The sequence below is a fragment of the Capricornis sumatraensis genome, chromosome 15 (genome assembly GCF_032405125.1).
Source record: "Capricornis sumatraensis isolate serow.1 chromosome 15, serow.2, whole genome shotgun sequence".
Taxonomy (NCBI): domain Eukaryota; kingdom Metazoa; phylum Chordata; class Mammalia; order Artiodactyla; family Bovidae; genus Capricornis; species Capricornis sumatraensis.
This window is the reverse complement of record NC_091083.1, coordinates 26,732,608-26,753,472: the sequence shown is the minus strand read 5'-3', so window position 1 is coordinate 26,753,472 and position 20,865 is coordinate 26,732,608. Positions and strand designations below refer to the sequence as shown.

At 44.8% G+C, this 20,865-nt stretch overlaps 1 protein-coding gene across 2 annotated transcripts in view; it reads left to right on the top strand.

Moving 5' to 3' along the window:
• The window catches only part of PIP4K2A (phosphatidylinositol-5-phosphate 4-kinase type 2 alpha), a 181,658-nt gene extending 165,078 nt beyond the window's left edge, over positions 1-16,580 (top strand). For both annotated transcript variants that reach the window (XM_068986962.1, XM_068986963.1), the window contains 4 exons: positions 2,465-2,578; positions 10,296-10,536; positions 11,908-12,011; positions 14,428-16,580. In XM_068986962.1, the coding sequence (XP_068843063.1) occupies positions 2,465-2,578; positions 10,296-10,536; positions 11,908-12,011; positions 14,428-14,508 (540 nt within the window). In that variant the 3' untranslated portion in view covers positions 14,509-16,580. The remainder of the gene's footprint in view (positions 1-2,464; positions 2,579-10,295; positions 10,537-11,907; positions 12,012-14,427) is intronic.
• Positions 16,581-20,865: the final 4,285 nt, after the last annotated feature.

Here is a 20,865-nt window from a genome sequence, read left to right as displayed (position 1 = left end):
TTCCAATCTAAATACATCCCTAGTGCCTGGAAATTTCACAAGTAAGCCTCATAATATAGTACAGTGTGTCCAGAGTTTTATGAGGTAGGATTATATTCTCCCTGTCACATGAGGTCATTCTGCTGGGGTGACCCTAAAATGGCATTCATTCATCTCCATGAATGTGACTGGTGCCCCCAACACAGATTGTGTCATTTACTGCCTTGTCCGTAGCCTGTCAGCCCTGCCTTCAGGTTTCTTGCTCACAAACAAGAATCCCTCTCCTGTTCTTTGCTTACACTCATAAAATGAGTTGTGGAGTTTAGGCAGATCTGAATCCTTAATGCCCCCCACCCCTCCCCGCTGGCAACACACACACACAGCCATCCCCTAAATGTAGACAAATGCCCATGTTGTCTACTTAGGGAATCCTGATCCTTCTGCGTCTCCTATGTTTGTATATAGATCTGGCTTCAGCACTTTCTGAAGCATTCCAGTTTTTTACCTTTCCTGATGCTTAGCTTCTCACAGGCCTCCGAGTTTGTTAAAACTTCAGATCTTCACGTTTCATTCACTGTGAAATTTCATTGTTTCAGTTCCAAGAAAATAACTTAGGGTCTATGTAATTGACTCAAACATTTAATAATCTTCACATTGAGAGTTTTCTTTCACATTTTACATTTTTAAATGATGAATGACCAACTTAGGCAGTTAATCCATCTGGACCCTGGTAAGTTTTTATCATGAAGGGTATTTCATTTCTTTAGACTGACTCAGCATAAAAGTATTTGAAAGTAGATCAGTCCTCAAGAACCATATTATGTATCTGTATGCCTTATGCACTGCCTTGTTTTCTTGCTTTGGGTGTCTCTCATACAAAATTACAAACTCCTTTAAGGATAGAAATGTTCACCTATTCATTTTTACACTCCACGTGACAGTCATTCAGCAACCACTTATTGAAAGGAATCTTTGGATTTCTGAGCTTTGCAAAGATAATCAGTTTGGCAGTAGTTATATCAAAATCAGAACTCACATAACTGCAGATTTTCTCAAAGTTAAATGAGTAGCAAAGCTACTGATTTAGAACTGCTTAATACACATGCATGTGTGTCTACCGACAGACATGAATAGTTTATACACATGTATACCTTACAAAACAGGAAGAAAAAGTTGAGCAGTGCAGAGATTTGGAAGGTGGTTCAGCTTCCCTGGTGGCTCAGATGGTGAAGAATCTGCCTGCAATGCAGGAGACCCTGGTTTGATCCCTGGGTTGGGAAGATCCCCTGGAGAAGGGAAAGGCAACCCACTCTAGTATTCCTGCCTGGAGAATTATTCCATGGACAGAGAAGCCTGGCGAGCGTGACTGAGCCACTAACACTTTCACTTCTTTTTTCAGTAAACACATGTACCAAGTGAGTTTTGTACCTCTGAATGAGGGGAGGCAGTATGGAGACCAGGATGGAGAATATTTTCTTTCCTTGGGTTTTTTCCCCCATTTGGTTCACACTTAGGGAAAGGAGGCATTCATTAGTATACTAGAAAGGCAAAGTATTATGCTGAATTCCTTTCAACTGGAAGAAGTAAGAGGAATGGTTGTTCTTTACAAGGTCAGTCAAAAGGAGGGAGGAGGGGTTTTGAACTCTCCCAGAATGCAGGTTGCACAAAGGTGAGTAATACACACTTTAAAGCTAGGTGGTTTTTGGTTTTTTGCTTGCGAACCATATTTTGACAATCACCCATTACTTTGTGTCGGTCAGCATAAGTATAGTTTAGTTGCCAGCTCACTACCATCCTGTTTATTTTTAAAGAGTAGACATCTCATCTCAATATGCTTTATGCCAGAAGACATTTTTCTTCAATATTATCCAAAAGAAAAGAGGATTTCCTTCTTGGAGTGGTGTGCCGGAAGGTTTAGAAGGGCAGATGGCTAACCTCTGGCTGCATATTCTCCCCAACTTAGACTTATACATGATTATGGATGGTGCTTTTCTGAGCAAGAGACATTTTATCTTGAACCCAGATGAACATGAACCCGGCAAAGGCCACCCCAAAAGTGTGTGTGTTGGGGGAGGGGGTGGGTGAGGAGTTGGGTTGAACCAGTAAGAAAATTGAAGGTTCCTGACAAAGAATTTCCAGAATACTGATTCTATACTTAGAAGACTTCTTGTGAATCTAAGATAACCGTCAGGTTCATTCTTAGGAAACCATGAAATCTGTTACAAAAGCCTCATAATATGGAGGATGCTGGACCCTCCATTCCTAGAGGGAATGCTTCCAGTAGTTGTAGCTCACTGGCGCCCCCTTGCGGCACGCAAGCCACCTCACATGTTGTTGCCTTGGGTAAGACCCCTCAGGGAGCAGGGCAACTCAGCCTCCGGGGTGGAAACTTAACCTCCAGGACTGGAGAGTGTAGGAGTCCTTTAGATTTTTGTCAAGCTCCTTCCTTATTCTTTTTCTCAATTTCTCAATTTTTTTTTTTTAGGCCAAAGAACTGCCAACTCTAAAGGATAATGATTTCATTAATGAGGGTCAGAAGATTTATATTGATGACAACAACAAAAAGGTATTCCTGGAAAAGCTGAAGAAGGATGTAGAGGTAAGGAAGAAAAAAGAAAAAAATCAATGTAAGAGATGGCCCCTTGTATGAATGTCAACACTACTGGGTTTTTAGAAGCTTTTAAAACCATCTATTTGTATCTGAAACCAAGGCAAAAATATATGTTGTACATTAGCCAAAGCAGCTATAAACAGGTGTAACTCATATGTGATCTGATTTAAAAGAGAAGTGTGCTGATTCAGCAGCTCCCTCCTTCAGAGGACAAATGAAAGCAGGCATATGGTGTCTTCTGCTGGTGTCCCCTCCCCCAGGGTCCCATCTTCTTGGTTGTGGGGGTGGCCTGTGCGAGGTTACAGCCCCTTCAGACCCACCGCCTTTCCCCGCCCCCCAGCAACCAGCGCCAGGGTGGAGGGGACTGACTGCATCCTGTCAAAGACCAGAGCATGTTGACAAGTGTATGGTAACTGTTTGAATTTGGGGTTTTCTCCATCTGAACCACAGTGGGTGTCAGAAAACACCAGCCTCAATAATATTGCCACCAGCCTCTATGAAGTCAGCATCGTTGGGCCCATCAAGTCAGCCTTGCACAGCATGGGAACAGCACAGAGGCCATTTAGGACACCAGGGTCAAGGGGGATGCTGTGAGAAATAAAATGCTATGTGGAAATGGCCTTTTAGTCTATAAAGGAGTCCTCTTTGTAAATATTGTTTTAAGTATTAAAAATACACCTCTCCCTATCTTTTATTTATTGTAAAGGCAGTGCAGTTCTCCCAATGAACTTCTTTATATAAATCTACTAGAAATAAATTCAGGAGAAAAGTTCTTTTTTTGAAGTGTGTTAGGTTATAGAACAGTGGTTCTAATTTAGACAGTAACTAAGCTACAGTATTCTTAGCTGTTACTTTTGTTCATGTGGGCATTTTTTGTTTTTGTTAACTTGGAAATACAGTTCCCCACATACCGGTACAGATCTGCTACTTAGAAAGGCTTTGTGAAAAGATTATTTCTTGTGTCATTAAAGACAAAATGACTTGGGAATTCCCTGGCCTCAGCGCCTTCACCACCAGGGCCCAGGTTCGATCACTGGTCAGGGAACTAAGACCTGGCAAACGGGGCAGCATGGCCAAAAAAATTAAAACAAAACAAAAAAATGACTTCAGCCAAGAACAAGCAAATGTCATGGATTAGATTATATCCTCCATGAGGGCAGAAGCAGTATTATAATTTTCTTTTTAATCTCCTAACATCTTTCATTTAAAGACACCTAGACCGACCAAATTAGTTCATGGTTATTTTTAGGTTATAAGTTACTTTAAGAAATTTTTTTACATTTTAACCTATATCATATATATGCTTTGATTAGAACCTAGATATTGGTTATTTGTAAAGAGGACCACCAAGTGTCTTGTTAAAAAGTGGTTTTTCTCCAGTTTCTCATTATTCAGCATTTATTTTTCCTCAGTTGTCAGCAGTTTTTATTAAAATGCATATGAGTAAAGTATTTCCCTTTTACTTTGGGGTCAACTTGATCTGATAACTAAGTGCCATAGGTAGACATACTGTTTGGGGGTTTTATTCATTATCCTGAAAGGCTTTGATCCTGAGAAGTAATACTGCTTTAGCAGTTACAGTAAATAGCCCTTAGGGATATCTCATCTGCTTGCAAAAATATTTTTTATCTGTTTTTCCTCTCAGCTGTATATCACTCTGATTTTTAGACTCCAGAAATTATGTAACTGAAGCCATTCAAATTTACCATTGAACTACACAAGGATTCTCTTTGCCTTTTCATTGTCTCTAATAGTGTTGTTGATTAGAAGATTTGGTTAATTTTAATCCCATCCATGGCTCTCCCACTTAGCTGTTTTGTTTAAATGGAGGCAGGGCATAAAGCATTCTTTCCTTTTAATAAAATGCTCAATGGTTGGTAAGTGTCTAGTTTTGAAAATCATGCAGAAGCATTATTAATTTTTTAAGCAGGTAATTATAGTAAAGCAGCTTGACAGCTGATAGAATGTAATCTAGTTTCATTTTCCATCAGTTCCATGCTTGCTAATTTAGCTGGCTGGCCTGTTTAGTACAGGATGGGGTGGGGGTGGCGGGGGGTGACTTAATGTTTTAAGTAAAAAATGAATTCATTACAGCTCAAATATTTCTGTAGGAAAATAAGAACCTAGCCAGCTTTTCTCTGCATTTGAAATTCTGTTCTATTTATATGCTGGGCAAAGTAGCAAAGTACGTTAGTTCTGATAGCTTTACATGTGAGCATATGTGAGCCCTTTTTCCCAAAGAAAGCACTTGATGGAGAATGGAAGGTCACTTTTGCCCTCTGACTCTCTTCCTGTCAGCTTTGACCGTGACCATGGAGGGCTGGTCCTCATCTCTCATTGGTTCACACTGGGATCCAAATTTCACACAAGAGACTACACTTTGTGTCCCATGGCATCCACCCCATCACAGGCCATCTCATGCCTCACATTTTTTGGGGGGGGGTTGGCGTGGAGGGGAGGGCTGCTGCTGCTAAGTCACTTCAGTCATGTCCGACTCTGTGTGACCCCAGAGACGGCAGCCCATCAGGCTCCCCCATCCCTGGGGTTCTCCAGGCAAGAACACTGGAGTGGGTTGCCCTTTCCTTCTCCAATGCATGAAAGTGAAGAGTGAAAGTGAAGTCGCTCAGTCATGTCCGACTCTTAGCGACCCCATGGACTGCAGCCTACCAGGCTCCTCCATCCATGGGATTTTCCAGGCAAGAGTACTGGCGGGGAGGGAGCAGCTATCAAATCACCCATGACATTTTCCACAGAACTAGACTAAATAACCCTCTAAAATCTATATGGAACCTTTAAAGACTCAGAATTGCCAAAGTAATCCTGAGGAAAAAGCACAACACTACAAAGCTTGTTGTTCAGTCACCAAGTCGTGTTCTACCCGTCACGACCCCATGGACAGCAGAACGTCAGGCTTCCCTGTCCCTCATCGTCTCCTGGAGTTTGCCCAAGTTCATGTCCGTTGAATGCAAAGCTACAGTAATCCAAACAGTGTGGTACTGGCACAAAAACAGACATACAAACCAATGGAATAGAACAGAGAGCCCAGGGAAAAAACCAACACACCTACGGTCAAAGCAGACAAGAATATAAAATGGGGAAAAGATCATGTGTTCAGCAAGCGGTGCTGGGAAAGTCGGACAGCCGCATATAAATCACTGACGTTAGAACACACCATCACGCCATGCCTAAAAATGAAATGGCTTAACAGCATAAAGATATGACCATAAAACTCCTAGAAGAGATCATAGGCAAAACATTCTCTGACATAAATAGTACCAGTGTTTTCTTAGTCAGCCTCCCAAGGCAATACAAATAAAATAACAAATGAGACCTAATCAAACTTAACAAGCTTTTGCACAACCAAGGAAACCATAAACAAAATGAAAAGACAGCCTACAGAATGAAAGACAATATTTGCAAATGATGGGAACAACAAGGGCTTAATTTCCCAAATATATAATCAGTTCATACAACAACAAAAACACAAGCAACCCAATCGAAAAATGGCAGAAGATCTAAATAGACACTTCTCCAAAGATGACATACAGAGTTTATTAACAGCTCTTTGCTGCTGCTGCTGCCAAGTCACTTCAGTCATGTCCGACTCTGTGTGACCCCTTAGACGGCAGCCCACCAGGCTCCCCCATCCCTGAGATTCTCGGCAAGAACACTGGAGTGGGTTGCCATTTCCTTCTCCAATGCGTGAAAGTGAGGTCGCTCAGTCATGCCCGACTCTTAGCGACCCCATGGACTGCAGCCCACCAGGCTGCTCCTTCCATGGGATTTTCCAGGCAAGAGTACTGGAGTGGGGTGCCATTGCTTTCTCCAACAGCTCTTTAGCCATACAGTTTTCAATAAGTGTTTGTAAGAGGGCTCGTAAAGGGAATACTAGCTCAGATTTGGCATAATGAGGAATGAATTATGAGGGCAGTGGGTTAGGTGGGATATTCTGAGCGACAAATAAGCTGATCAAGGTCTGGCGGACAGTTATTAAGAAGTTGGAAAGCAGGAGAACCTAAAGATTTTAAAATCTTCATGGTTTGAAATTTTATATATTTAAAAATCACTAATTTGAGTTGGAAGTTTAAAGGAATGAGCAGAAGACAGTAAATGTGTTTAAGTTCCAAATATTAGCTGGAGACACACCTCCGGGCAGCCCTGAATCCCTCTTCCTGGGGCCTGTCACCTTCAGCCCACAGTAGTTTTGAGATGCCCTACAGCGACTTTCCCCAGCAAGAATCTCAGGTCTCCTGCCTATTGTGTTTCCCTCTACTTTAGAAGAGATTTTAAACGACGTTTTGTGATAAGAGCTGGAGCATCAATACAGGGTGTTCAACACATCTCGCCTCTTGGCGTGTCACCTGAACTTGTACGTTTAAGTTACATACTTGATGGAAAATACCACAGTAACAACAGAGAAAGTTATAAAAACCACTTCCACTGCTACATGCAAGGCACTTTTCATTGCCCCCACTACATTCTCTCTAATCCCTTCTCCACCACTGCGAGTTTAGTGGTGCGGTCCCATTTTATAATTAGAATAACTGAGGTTCAGAGTAGTGAGTTCATCATCAAGACACGGAGCGAATAGTCTCATCAATACCATTTTTCTTGGAACAGAGGCGAGGATGTAGAGATCAGACTTGTGGACACAGATGGGAACAGACAGGGTGGGAGGAACTGAGAGCGCCGCACTGACACATATACAGTACCATGTGTAAGACAGACAGCTAGTGGGCAGCAGCTGTAGAGCACAGGGCGCTCAGGTTGGTGGGAGGGGGGTGAGAGGGAGGGAGGCTCACGAGGGAGGAGATGCATGGATGCCTGTGGCTGATTCACGATGCTCTGCAGCAGAAACTTACACAGCATTGTAAAGCAACGATCTCCATTAAAAAAAAAAAAAAAATTCCATAAAAGATGGAGCAAGTAACCTAAGATTTAATTGCCCATCTGACTCCAAAGCTTAACTTTCATTTAAGATGATCTGATACTTCAGTGGGTCACGTGATCAGCAAAAGCTATATGTTTAACTCCTGCGCTGTCCTTGGTCTTCTTCTTTTGTCTCAGTCACACAGATTTGAAGACTTACATAATCCCCATTTCTTATATAGTCCCCACTTGGGGCTGCAACTCACCTCCTTAGTCTTGGGTATGTCAGAACAACTTCTTACCAGGAGATGCATTTTTCATCTCACTGATACTTTACTGGGTGATGCCGGGAGCTAACTTTGCTTTTATTATTGAATACAAATGTTTCCTTTCTGGGTAAGGAGTCCAAACAGTGGTCAGACCACAGATCAGAGACGCAGGAAAGGAGCTCTGGGCCGGGCTTGTGAGTAGTACAGGTGCCGGGGAAGATGTGGGCGTGAAGACTCACTCTACTTCGTGGGGCAGTACAGCCCAGGCTGTTACCCTTTCCCTGCCTGACCTTTGGCACGTTAATTACAGGCAGCCCCTTTTGTGCTCTCCAAAACACTCGAAAGTGGATTGTACCTCATCCATCTGAAAGTCAAACGGACCTCTATGTACAGAGAGACTCTGCTCTGCAGAGCAAAGATATGCTGTAAATGACCTCATTTTGCTTCCAGTGGGTGCTACCTCTTGCAGTCTCATAGGAAGATTTTTTGTTGTTGCTTTATTCTTTTTATTTGGTTTATGGGGTTGTTTTTCTTAGAGGAAGGGATCAGGGGAAGTTAGAGGAAAGGGGGACAGAGTAAGTAGCAGCAGGCAGCCCGTTCACTTGTTCAGTAAATATTGAGTAGCTACATCACTTACCTGGGAGTCAGGAGGGCAGCGATGGTGTCACCGAACCAGGTTCGTTTGTGCCCAACCTGGAGCCAGCCAAACGCCGAGATGCCGAGGTCTGCAGCAGAGGGTTTATTCTCAGGGCAGCCAAGCAGGAAGAGCAAATCTCCAGTCTGCCTCCCCAGGCCAGGGGCTCGCTCGAGGAGGTGTTTACCAAGCGGCAGGGTGGTCTGAGGCATGGAGGGTAGGGAAGGGAGATTGGGAAAAGGTGCGGGAATCCTCGTTCGGCGCAGGCGTAAACCAGGCTACTCACCTCTGCACGATCCAAAGGTGGGGCTGGCCATCCTCTCACATGTGAAAGGGCCCTCACGCATGCCCAGTTGAAGGGTCGGTGGGTCTATCCAGCCTTAACCCACCCAGCTGACACTCGACAGAGCTGATTCCAAGTTCCTAGAAAAAAAACCAGGCAGACAACACTGTTTGGGCTACATACCCCTTGGGGGACTCGCGAGTCTTAAACTACCTTGATTAGTGAAGGCAGGGGAGATGATCTGACTAGTCATAATGCAGTTTCAGGGGCAAAACCTGCCAGAGCCCCTGTCCTCGGGGGCCTGCAGTGTTTGGGGAATATAGAGAAGTTTCTCAAATAATTTAATAAAATGAAAAAAAAAAAAGTGAAAGTGTTAGTCACTCAGTGTTGTCCAATTCTGGATTCCATGGACAGTAGCCCTCCAGACGACTCTGTTCATGGAATTCACATGTGCAGCTAAGCCAGGTGTCCGCAGGGCACACATGTGTGCAGGGCACACATGCCCAGGCAGGAGTTGCAACAGACTTCCGAGAGCAAGGGTCCTGCAGCCAAGACCTCACGATCTCGTGGGAGGTAAAGAGCCAGAGGCCAGAACAGAATGCAAGATGGCCTGAGGGGTGATCAGACCAAACTATCTAGGTCCCATGGACCACGTGAGGTTTATTTCTACCCTTTGAGAAATGAGACCCCATCGAAAGGCATGACAAGATGAAATGCTTCCCTCGCCAGAGGACCAGAAGGGGAAGTCCGACAACATGCAGTCCTTGCCACTTCCCAGGGACCTTCCAAGGGCCAGAGGAAGCAGGGAGGGGGAGAAGGGGGCTTGTGCCTTGTCACCCGACAAGCTGAGCAGGACCAGGCCCGGCCAAGCCCCACCCAACCTGCACCCACTACACACTCATGGGTAGGAGATGTTGCCACCTGGCAATCCACATCTCCAGCTGTGCCCACACCTCTGGAGGGCATCCAGGGTGGCACTGGGGGCGAGGGGAACAGGCCAGAGAGAGCTTCTGGATAAAAGGGCATGGGAGGGGCCCAGGGAGGAGCCTCCCCAGCTCCCGCTCCCGTCAGGACACCCCCGAGCAGGACTGAAGGAGGGTGTTGTTGACAAGAGCAGTGACAGAGGCATTTGCTGGTTGATTGGGACATTAGTGCTTTTACTTATTTGTGATGGACAGCATAATACTCAGCTTCACTGAGTGTGCCATTTCAAAGTGCTTTCACAAGCCAGATCTGAGAGGCTCCCCTGGCAGCACCGTGGGAGGTCCCTGGGTTCCCCTTAGCCAGTCTTAATCGTTGGGAGAAATCTTTTCTTCCTGAGTGTCCTCCTTGCCAGTCGTGCTCTCTGCACTTTGGTGCAGTCCTCATCGATGGGATGCACACATCCCTCTCAGCTTCCAGCCTTGCAGTTCAGGGAAGCGGTCCTGGCTCTGAGCCAGCCTCTAGTGGGAGGCTGCAGCTCCGCCCGAGAAGCTGCCCGGGAGGAGACTGCCCTGGATGAGAGGCTCCTGGCTGCTCTGCAGAAGTCCTCTTCCCGCCTCTGCTGCCCCAGGGCTCACTGCCTTCTACGTGTGCTTCTGTGAGCTTGCTGTCTTTAAATCTGGGGCTGTATTTAAGGCATAAACGATCGTGTCGCTTCCTCCCCTCCAGTTTCTTGCCCAGTTGAAGCTCATGGACTACAGCCTGCTGGTGGGAATCCACGACGTGGAGAGAGCCGAGCAGGAGGAGGTGGAGTGTGAGGAGGACGGGGAGGAGGAGGGGGAGAGCGACGGCGCCCACCCTGTGGGGACCCCTCCCGACAGCCCTGGGAACACGCTCAACAGCTCCCCACCCTTGGCTCTGGGCGAGTTTGATCCAAACATTGACGTCTATGGAATTAAATGCCATGAAAGTAAGTGGAGATACCATCCACGTTTTTTTTTACCATTGTTGTTTTTTTTTTTTGCACTGTTAATCTACTGGTGATCATCAACCCAGTTAAAAGTATGCTGTCCTGTAAGACTCCTTCTCAAGAGTCCTCATCAGTTGATTTCAGGACAGAGTATATTAAAGGTAACTGTAATCCCTGGTTTTGAAATGTAATGTGAGGAAATCCTTGAATGGTGGGATGTTGAGGGAACAGGTGAAACCACACAGCGGTGTGCTGTGTAAATGTCCGTACCACAGATAAGAAATATTTTTAAATATTTTTTTTCTTAGCCATCTCTCTTTTATGTGGATCTCAAATCACAAGTCTGTCCTGAGCTAGCCACACACATGGTCCACACCAGACCTCCTGTGGACATTGTGTAGGGCAGGTATCCTTCCTTCTCGGGAAAGGAAGCTGGGGCTAGCCCAGGTGTGGGAAGAGCATCTCCGATTTGCTGCTGCGTATCTGTCCTCTGCTCTTCCCCCATTAAGGGGTCTGTGGCTCCTTAATCAATCAAAGTGAGATTGATTTTAATCCTCAATATCTGGGTGATTAGATATTTATAGGAATATTACATGCTGTGTTAGCTACTTATACATGAAAAAATCTGAGATAAACGCAGGCCTCTGGGTTTTTTTTTTTAGTAATAAAAATTAGTGGTTCATCATTGTTTAAAAAAAAAAAATCTCATGGCATAGCAGCCAGGTTGAGTTTGAGTTCTGCTTTTTATTTTGCTCACCAAAATGGTTTCTTCAACACAGAAAATTAGAGTCAAGTATACTTGAACAATAGTTCATAACTGAAACAGCAGCTTATTTGTGGAACTATGTAGAAGACGGGTATTGTAGATGATGTATGCCTTTATCCAGTTCTGATACTAGAGCCAACGAGCATTAGAACAGTTACAGGTAACAGCACAGAGTGTAAGCATAATTACTTCTGTTGGGCTGGCCAACAAGTTAATTGAGATTTTTCCATAGCATCTCATGGAAGAACCGGAATGAACTTTTTGGCCAACCCAATTCTTGTTTTAAACAGTATTTCTTTAAAAAGCACTTTTCTTTATACCAAAGTAATATACAATCACTAAAGAAAATGCAGATTGATAAAAAACATACAGCCTCACCCTTGGACCTCTGCTGGTAATATCCTGGGGTTATATTCTTTTTTACTTTTTAAATTGAGAGAGAATTGGGAACAGAAAGTTAAGCTGTTTCCTGGGGATGCACAAGACTTTCTAACAGCCCCTACTGCCTTTGCTTTCAGACCTTGAACCCCTCCCCCCTCGGCAGTTCACACTGTCCCAGGTGTTGTCACCATCTGTCCCACAATCATGTCTCTCATCCCTTACAGATTCGCCTCGGAAGGAGGTGTACTTTATGGCAATTATTGACATCCTGACTCATTATGATGCGAAAAAGAAAGCTGCCCACGCTGCAAAAACTGTTAAACACGGCGTAAGTATCTCCGTTTGGTTTCCCTCTCTGCTCCCTGCTTCCTGTCGTGCAGGGGCCCGCGCAGGTCCACTCCTTTCCTGGGAGCTGCCCAGTCCCTTCCATGGCTCGGGTTCTCTGTGGGGCTGCACTCCAACACAGAGTCAGAGCTCCCAAGGCCTCTGGCAAGTCACTTAGACCCTGCGTGGCTCTTCTGTTACCCACTGGGGTTATTAACAGACACATGCATCATGAGAATATTACACAAATTCTTTTTTTGTTTGAAAAATGCTTCAAAGACAAAAGCGCTGAATGACGACAGTTGTTTTAATAAAAAGTGCTTAGAACTGAAGCACTTAGTCTCTACTTAAGATGCTTCTAAGAAACACAGTATCTCTTTCCACACAGTGGACTGTAGTTTTTTTTCTATTACAGAAGGTTTTTGAGTGCAAGATCAAAGTTTAGTGATACGAGTCCCTCGCTTTTATTGTCCTTGTCAGGAATGCTCACTGTTCCCGGCATATGTTAACTTGTGGAATCCCGTGACAAGCCTTGATAAGGATAACTAGTGTGCTCCTTATCAGGTGAAGGAGCTGAGGATGAGCATTTATGGAGTAACTTGCCAGGATCAGGTCACTAGGCAGGGTAGAGAGGACTGCTCCCCAGGACCCAGCCCCACCCCCCAGTAAACCAGTGAGGCCCACTTGCCGGTTGGACTTCGCCAGTTGTGAGTCCCCACTGTGCCTGCCTTGTAGGACCACATTTTGGCTTTCCAGGTGTGCTGAAAAGGCCACACAGCCCACCACATGCGGCTGAACTTGTGCTCTGGCTCGTTCACACTTCCCCAGTGTGGAGTCAACCAAGATCCACCAGAACGTCGACATCTATTAAAGGCTCTTTTTCTTTATTTTAAAATCAAACAGGCTGTCATTCCAGCAATGGAACCAGGCCAACACCATATCCCATTTGCCACAGAAATATTTCAGTCACATTGCCAACTAGCTACAGTGTTCCAGCTTTGTGCAGTGCCCAAACCAGGACCTCACCCCACCCACTGAACACACTGGAAATCCTCTGTCAGAGAGGAGGGTACACAGCAGTTCTCACAAGGGTGGGCACTGCAGCCTCCTGAGAATCACTTTAAAGTCTGTGCCAGCCAGATGCGCCACCCCTTCCCCAGATTCTGAGTCCAGTTCAGGAGGCTAGTGGGGGAGGTTGTCTCTGAAAAGCTCCGGTAACTCCGATGCTCATCTCTGGTTGAAAAGTCTGGCTGTACTGCAGGGACGGAACTGGGCCCGAGTCCCTACCTACCTCACCTCTCCAGTTGTGTGACCTGGAGGAAATGCCCTGGCACCCCAGTTCCCCCAGCTGCCGACAGGGCCCTAACGCCTTGCTGATGAGGCTTTGTGGTGAGTGGGGAGAGGCTCTGTTTGTTCCCACCCTTCCTCAAACCTGTATGATATTCTAGACCAGGTGAAACTGGAAATGTGCCAGGGCAAACACGGCACCCAGCCTAAAATCGGGTGCAGTTTGCAAGAGCAAGACATTACTCTCTGCAAAAGAACGTTGTGTCGACCTGCTGCTGGAAACCATTTTCTGCCTTCAAAACCGGGGCTCCTCTGTGGAGATCCCAGCGGCCCAGGCCAGGCATGGAAATTACAGCTTCCCCTGTGAGCTGCTGGTATCAAAATAGCACCTGGTGACTTGGTAAAAACTCAGGTCCTGCCCTTTGCAGCTCTGAAAGCTGGCCAGTAACTACCGAGGGTCTTCTGGTCTGCACTGTGCTCGTCACAGGAAACCCCGCTGAGCCTCTTCGAGGGGCTGGCTTCCCAGCTCCAGGCAGGCCTCTGTGAAGGGGGACAGCGGCACCCCTGTGCCTGCGCTGCAAGGACCAGCCCTGGCCCCTCAGGGGAAGCGCAGTCACAGCTGACGCCACCCCTGCCACTGCCGCTCCTTACTTCTGAGCACCCAGCAGCTTACTTTGGTCCTGAAAAATGAACACGGCCCTTGTGTCCTTGTCATCGGAGTTTCCCTTTGGCCAGACATTGCTGTTGGTGTCCTTCTCAAGGCATCTCCCATCTGCTCTCCTGAGAAACAGAAGTGTCGTCCCCGAGGCTTCTGAATGGAGGCCACACAGATGCCACGTTTGATGGGAACATCTCAAACGTGGTTGGGTTTTTTTTTTTTTTTTGGTGGCAGCAGTCACAGTGTATATGACACCAGCCTCGGTTTTTCCTGAGACTCTGCCTCATTTTCACACCCAGATTCTTAAGAGTCTTGGTTATTCAGACCCATATCCAAGATACTCTGAGTTACGAGTAGAGGCTGCACACAGGTTTGAAAGTGGCTGGCTTCATAGTCAGCTGCAGTGGAAGCTGCTGTAGGTGCTGATCAAGTAGTTCTAACAGTACCACTCTTCCTCTTCTCCCACCCTGCCCAGGCTGGTGCGGAGATCTCCACCGTGAACCCAGAACAGTATTCCAAGCGCTTTTTGGACTTTATTGGCCACATCTTGACGTAACGTCCTGCGCAACTGTGGATGGATGTGAGCATGGGAAGGATAGAGGTGGCTTCAGCGCAGGAAAAATGAACACCAAACTCAGTGAAGCACACCTCCTCGTTTACATCTTCAGGCCAAGATGACTGACTTGGGGGCTACTCGCTTTAATAGCTACCTGATATTTCCCAGCATCATTCTAGCTATTTCTGACGTGTGTGTGTCTGCGCGTGTGTGCATCTTAAAAATCGATTGATTAATGGAAACTGACCAGCTTTGGTCAGTGTGTGTTTGGGGCAACAAACCTCTGATTCCAGCTGTGGACAAATGAATGAGTGAATGAATGAATGAGTGAGCAAACACAAGAGGGGGGAGGGGGAGAAGGCAATGCATGTCAGACCAACCAGGTTGGCATCACACGATAAACTGTGGATCAGTTTATTTTCTGGAATTGAAAGATGTGAGACAGTATTCGTAATAATAATGAAGATAATAATAATGATGATAATAATAATGATGGTGATTAAGAGGGAAAAAAAAAAACTTACTGCAGATGTTACACTTCTACCACGCACGCTGACACTCCTTAATAGTTGTACCTGGGCGCTGGATGAAGGAGGCTGGCATCTCCCGTGCCTCCTGGTTTGGGTGTCGGGATTCCCTGTGTCCGGGGACAAACACCCCTCCTCCAGCAGGAAGCTGATGCCCCTAGTGACTCTTCTCTGTACATTTTCACCTCAGTAAATATGTCCAGGAAAACTGCTTACTTCTCTTTTCTTGCCTGGAGCTTCTTCACTGATAACACTCTTTTGTTGCAATACAGGAATTAATGCTACAAAATAAAAACAAAAGCTTATCTGAAAAGTGCATAGTTTTGGGCAATGGTATCTACATCTCCCATGGTGGGAAGGTGAGCAAAGCATTTAGAACTCTCAATTCTCCTGCTGAACAGTGGTATTTTGTTATAAATTTGCCCTTTAACTGAAATCCTCAATATTACTGTTTACATTATTAGGAAAACAGGGATATTTTTGAATCTAAAAATTTAATGTACAGCACGTGATTTTCGAAGTTTACATGTAAAGTCATTTTACAGTGTAGGTGAAATAATGTTTGTCATATTTTGAAATGTATCCTGCAGTTACATTTTGGAGTGAATGTTTTATTCAAAGTACCAGGTAGACAGTCTTTTACAGTAAAAAGAAAAGGGTTGTTTTCCTCCAGATGTACATTATCAGTCTAATGATTTTTTTATTTTTAAAGAAAATGTTTAACCCAGATCTGGTTATGTAAGTTCATTGCCCTAAACTGTGCTGTGTCTAATCAAGTTATAAATTTCCAACATCGATCATGTATTTACCAACTTCCTGGCATTTTCTGAAAGGCGTCAAGCTAAAATATTAGACTTGCTTAGGAATACGTTATCAACTTATACACTGTGCTAAAGCTGTGCCTTTGAAATTCTTTGTTTAAAATGTGAGATGTTTTTTGTAGGCAGGTTCAGGAAAGAAAAAAAAAATCCACCCTTTAATAATTACTTGCAACTCAACAAATAGTCCCGCCATACTGCCTCTCCCAATAACTTTACTTCAGGGCTTATCAAGTCTGCAACTGTGCCCACAGTATACAGGTTTACTTCAGAAAATACGAGGTGACAGCAGCTGGAATCTGGGGGGCAAGGCCATTCTACCCCATCTACTGACTTCACTCGGAATCGTTATCCTCAGCAGACGACGTTGATAGCACTGTGATCTGGTTGTCCAAATTTGTATTTCATGTGTCTAAATTAATTGAAATGGTGATTTAATATGCCCCACCCCCACCCCACCATTCATTCTGGCATCGAGTCCCTTTCAGTGCTCTGAAGTTAGGCTGCAGTTTCTTTAATCCAGGATTACAAATGTGAGACCCTGAAGTAAAGAGAAGGTACCCACACATTATTTGAGTAACTGTTTCCTGTGTGGCCCATCTGTGTATGCTTTTAGAAGTTTACAAAATGCTTTATTTTTGTCTGTAACAGTCTCTGTCATCCATCCTGTTGATCAAATCTTTGGACAGAGTGAGGAAGTTTGCCATGTATCTTCTAGTGCTAACAGTACACTCCAGTTATGAGCCGGGCTTTACAAAATAAAGCACTTTGATGACTCACAAGGTGGAGTCTTTGTGCTTCTCTCTCAACTGTCTGTCTCTTTATTGCAAACAAAATTTAAATACTCAGTACTAAGAGTGTCTTTAGCTGATCCTGAAGAAGTAAAGCTAAAATTGAATCTTTTCACAAACAGGAGCTTTGCCTTCAACCTGTGAACTATTTCACTAGTAAATAGCAGAAGCGTGCCATGACACACACGACAAAACTGACTTGTTGAAAGACGGACAGAGAAAGATACCTCTTCAGTGAATACACTTTAAAGTTATGCAGTTTTATCTTTTTAAATCTACCAACCATAGTTCTGTGGGTCACTCAGCATTTTTTGAAACTTTACTAGAATGCCATTGGTGGCTTCTAAAAAGCTAGAAGGCTTTTTAAAGCATTCCCTTGTCATTGTGCCAGGTGAGCAAACCCAGTTAAGCTAGAGTAGCACTTGTTTTGAAAATGTGTAATGGTTCTAATGGGAGAGATGTCAGGGGATCATTTGAGCATCATACACTTTTCACATCTGCTGTGTGCACGCTGGTTCTCATGGAACATCAGCTGAAAACAGAAGACTGCACCCCAATTAACTGCACTGGTAGGAACACGCCAGGCACACCCTCACACGACGAGGGTAAGCTCAACATGCTGGGGGGCACACTGGCCAGGGCCTGCTGACCTCACATCACTCTCCTTCCCTTACTTTCAACAACCCGGCAGCTGCAGCCCTTCTGATGCCCACCACCCATGACCACAGGCATCCTTCACGTATTTTTCAAGATAACATGCCACATTCACTGTAGTATTTATGCATTTCCTGACCGTTTAGTAGGTAAAACTGTGCTACTGTCTGTATTGATAGGCTCCTTTTTCACCAGTGTATCAGTAATGACACTTTTGGGTGTTGTGCCCCCCAATCTCATTACTCCCATGAGCTCTGTGGTTTTTACTGTATGATTTTGCACAGAGCAGGGATTTTTAGGAACATATATGCTACATTATAGCAGAGCTGGCTGTGGTCAGCAGGGAGCTTAAATTCCATTTTCTTTGTGGAACAGAGACATTCATTTTCATTTTGGTTATTTAATTTCATGGGCAGAATTCACATTAGTCCCAGAAAATTGGTTATTGCTAATTCACAGAAAGACCAGAGTTGGCCTGAAAGCATTAATCATTCATGCAGCACTTTTGGAAATAGTGGTTAAGGTTAAATGCAAGAGATTAGGAACTGTATGTAATAATAATGAAGTGGTAATGCATATAATATATATATGTATAAAATGAAGAAGGGGAGTGGGAAGAAGGCAAGGCTGAGAGGTTTTATGTCCAGAGTTCTTAGCATCTGTGGACTTGAGGCCCCAGGACCACTGCACACAGCCTCTCCAGAAATTCTGTAATCAACACAAAAACAATGGTTATAGTGCGTGTGGTGCATGTGGACAGCCTTCTTCCAGCTCTCAGAATCACGCCCCATCTCTTCCTCTCTCCCTATCTCAAACAGCACTTTATTCAGCTCCAGTCATCTGACTGCTACGTTAAAAACAGAAAAGTTACCCTCTGAAGGGCAGAAACCTGCTGCTCCTTCTGGAGTCCCGCACACAAGCATTACCCGACTCCCCTGCTCACCCCGGCCCAGTCTGCAACCCCGCCTCACACACCACTGGCATGGCCCTGTAACCAGCCGGGCACAGTGAAGCGGCCCAGAAGACCGGCAGAGTGTCTGGAAAAATCGAGTCGACAAGTTCTCCTGAGTGATTATTGAAAGTTCCTTCGTAAACGGAAACCCGATCATCTAAACCAAATGTCCTTCAGAAGTTCAGTCCTGTTTTTGTGATTCTATGAAAAATCCTGCCAAAGGGCTGTTAACATGCCATAGTCAGTGATTTTCCCACTCTTAAACACTTGTATTTAGTTTAATTTCATAAGAGAGGGGCAAAGGTTAGAATTTCTCCAAAGCCACTGTGAGATGTCTGTGTTTTATGGAATCCTACCGGTGCTGCTGGGGGAGAGGTCCCAGAAGAGGAAACCTTGGCCCAGAGAAACAAAGGGGCTTCTCCAAGGTCACATGACAGTTCGTGGCAAAGCCAGAGCTGGGGCCCGGCTCTGTGGCAACTCAAGGCTGAAAACATGAGTGAGGGACCTGGTACCCCTGGGGCTCAACGTCACAGCCACTCCTCCATCAAACTTCTTGACCCATCCCTTCTGCTGCTTCTGGAGAGGCCTGCTGGGTATGCACCCTCCAGAATTTTAGAGCCAAATGGTCTACATATTTCATTTTATGAGAGTCAACCTATATTATTCCATTTTCCTATCATTTTCTCCTAGTCCTACAGCATTTTATATTGTCAACAGACTTTTTAAATCAAAGGATCTCACTAGAGAATATAAAAATATCCCTAGGCCTACTGAATGGCAGTCTCCGGAGGCAGAAAATCTATAACTTAATTGCTTCCCAGGTGCTTCTGTTGAACAGCCCCCATTTAAAATGAGCACGAATTTTAAATATTTTTTGTAACATGCTTCCCTTCCCCTCCTTCCTACCTCTCCTCTTCCCCCTTTTTCTGTTCCTGTAATATAGGAACAAGGCAGCTTCTTACTGATCAGAGCAGCAGTCCACCAACCACAGCCTAAGGGTCAAATCCAGGCCACCACATGAGTTTTATAAATAAAATTTTATTGAAACACAGCCATGCCCATTCATTCACATATTTTCCATGGCTGCTTTCAAATCACAGTGGCAGTCTGTAGAGTTGTCACTAAGACTGATGACCTACTAGGCCTAAAATTTTACTACATAGCCCTTTTCAGAGAAAGTTCACCGACCCCTGAAAGAGAGCCTCATTTCAGTATCACAAAGTAGTTTCTGCAATGGACTTCAGAATTGCTGTTATATGTACAGAGATCTTTCACCTCCCATCTGGAGACAATGAGATTTCTTTCATTCTTTTACTGAAAGCTGTTGTGATCACTGCCCTTGGTTTTTACTGAAGGCACACAAATTGAAGAAAGTAGGGAAAACTACTAGATCATTCAGTTCAGTTCAGTTCAATCGCTCAGTCGGGTCCAATCTTTGCGACCCCATGAATGGAGGCCCAGCACTCCAGGCATCCCTGTCCATCACCAACTCCCAGAGCTTACCCAAACTCATGTCCATCGAGTCGGTGATGCCATCCAGCCATCTCATCCTCTGTCGTCGCCTTCTCCTCCCACCGCCAATCCCTCCAGAATCAGAGTCTTTTCCAATGAGTCAACTCTTCGCATGAGGTGGCCAAAGTACTGCAGTTTCAGCTTCAACATCAGTCCTTCCAATGAAAATCCAGGACTGATCTCCTTTAGGACTGTCAAAGCATCAATACCTCACCACTCAGCTTTCTTCACAGTCCAACTCTCACATCCATACATGACCACTGGAAAAACCACAGACTTGACTAGACAGACCTTTGTTGACCAAGTAATGTCTCTGCTTTTTAATATGCTATCTAGGTTGGTCATAACTTTCCTTCCAAGGAGTAAGCGTCTTTTAATTTCATGGCTGCAATCACCATCTGAAGAGATTTTGGAGCCCAAAAAAATAAAGTTTGACACTGTTTCTACTGTTTCCCCATCTATTTGCCATGAAGTGATGGGACCAGATGCCATGATCTTCGTTTTCTGAATGTTGAGCTTTAAGCCAACTTTTCACTCTCCTCTTTCACTTTCATCAAGAGGTTCTTTAGTTCTTCTTCACTTTCTGCCACAAGGGTGGTGTCATCTGCATATCTGAGGTTATTGATATTTCTCCCGGCAATCTTGATTCCAGCTTGTGCTTCTTCCAGCCCCGTGTTTCTCATGGTGTACTCTGCATTTAAGTTAAATAAGCAGGGTGACAGTATACAGCCTTGACCTGCTCCTTTCCCAATTTGGAACCAGTCTGTTTTTCCATGTCCAGTTCTAACTGTTGCTTCCTGACCTGCATACAGATTTCTCAAGAGGTCGGTCAGGTGGTCTGGTATTCCCATCTCTTTCAGAATTTTCCACAGTTTATTCTGATCCACGTAGTCAAAGGCTTTGGCATAGTCAATAAAGCAGAAATAGATGTTTTTCTGGAACTCTCTTGCTTTTTTGATGATCCAGCGGATCTTGGCCATTTGATCTCTGGTTCCTCTGCCTTTTCTAAAACCAGCATGAACATCTGGAAGTTCACAGTCCACGTATTGCTGAAGCCTGGCTTGGAGAAGTTTGAGCATTACTTTACTAGCATGTGGGATGAG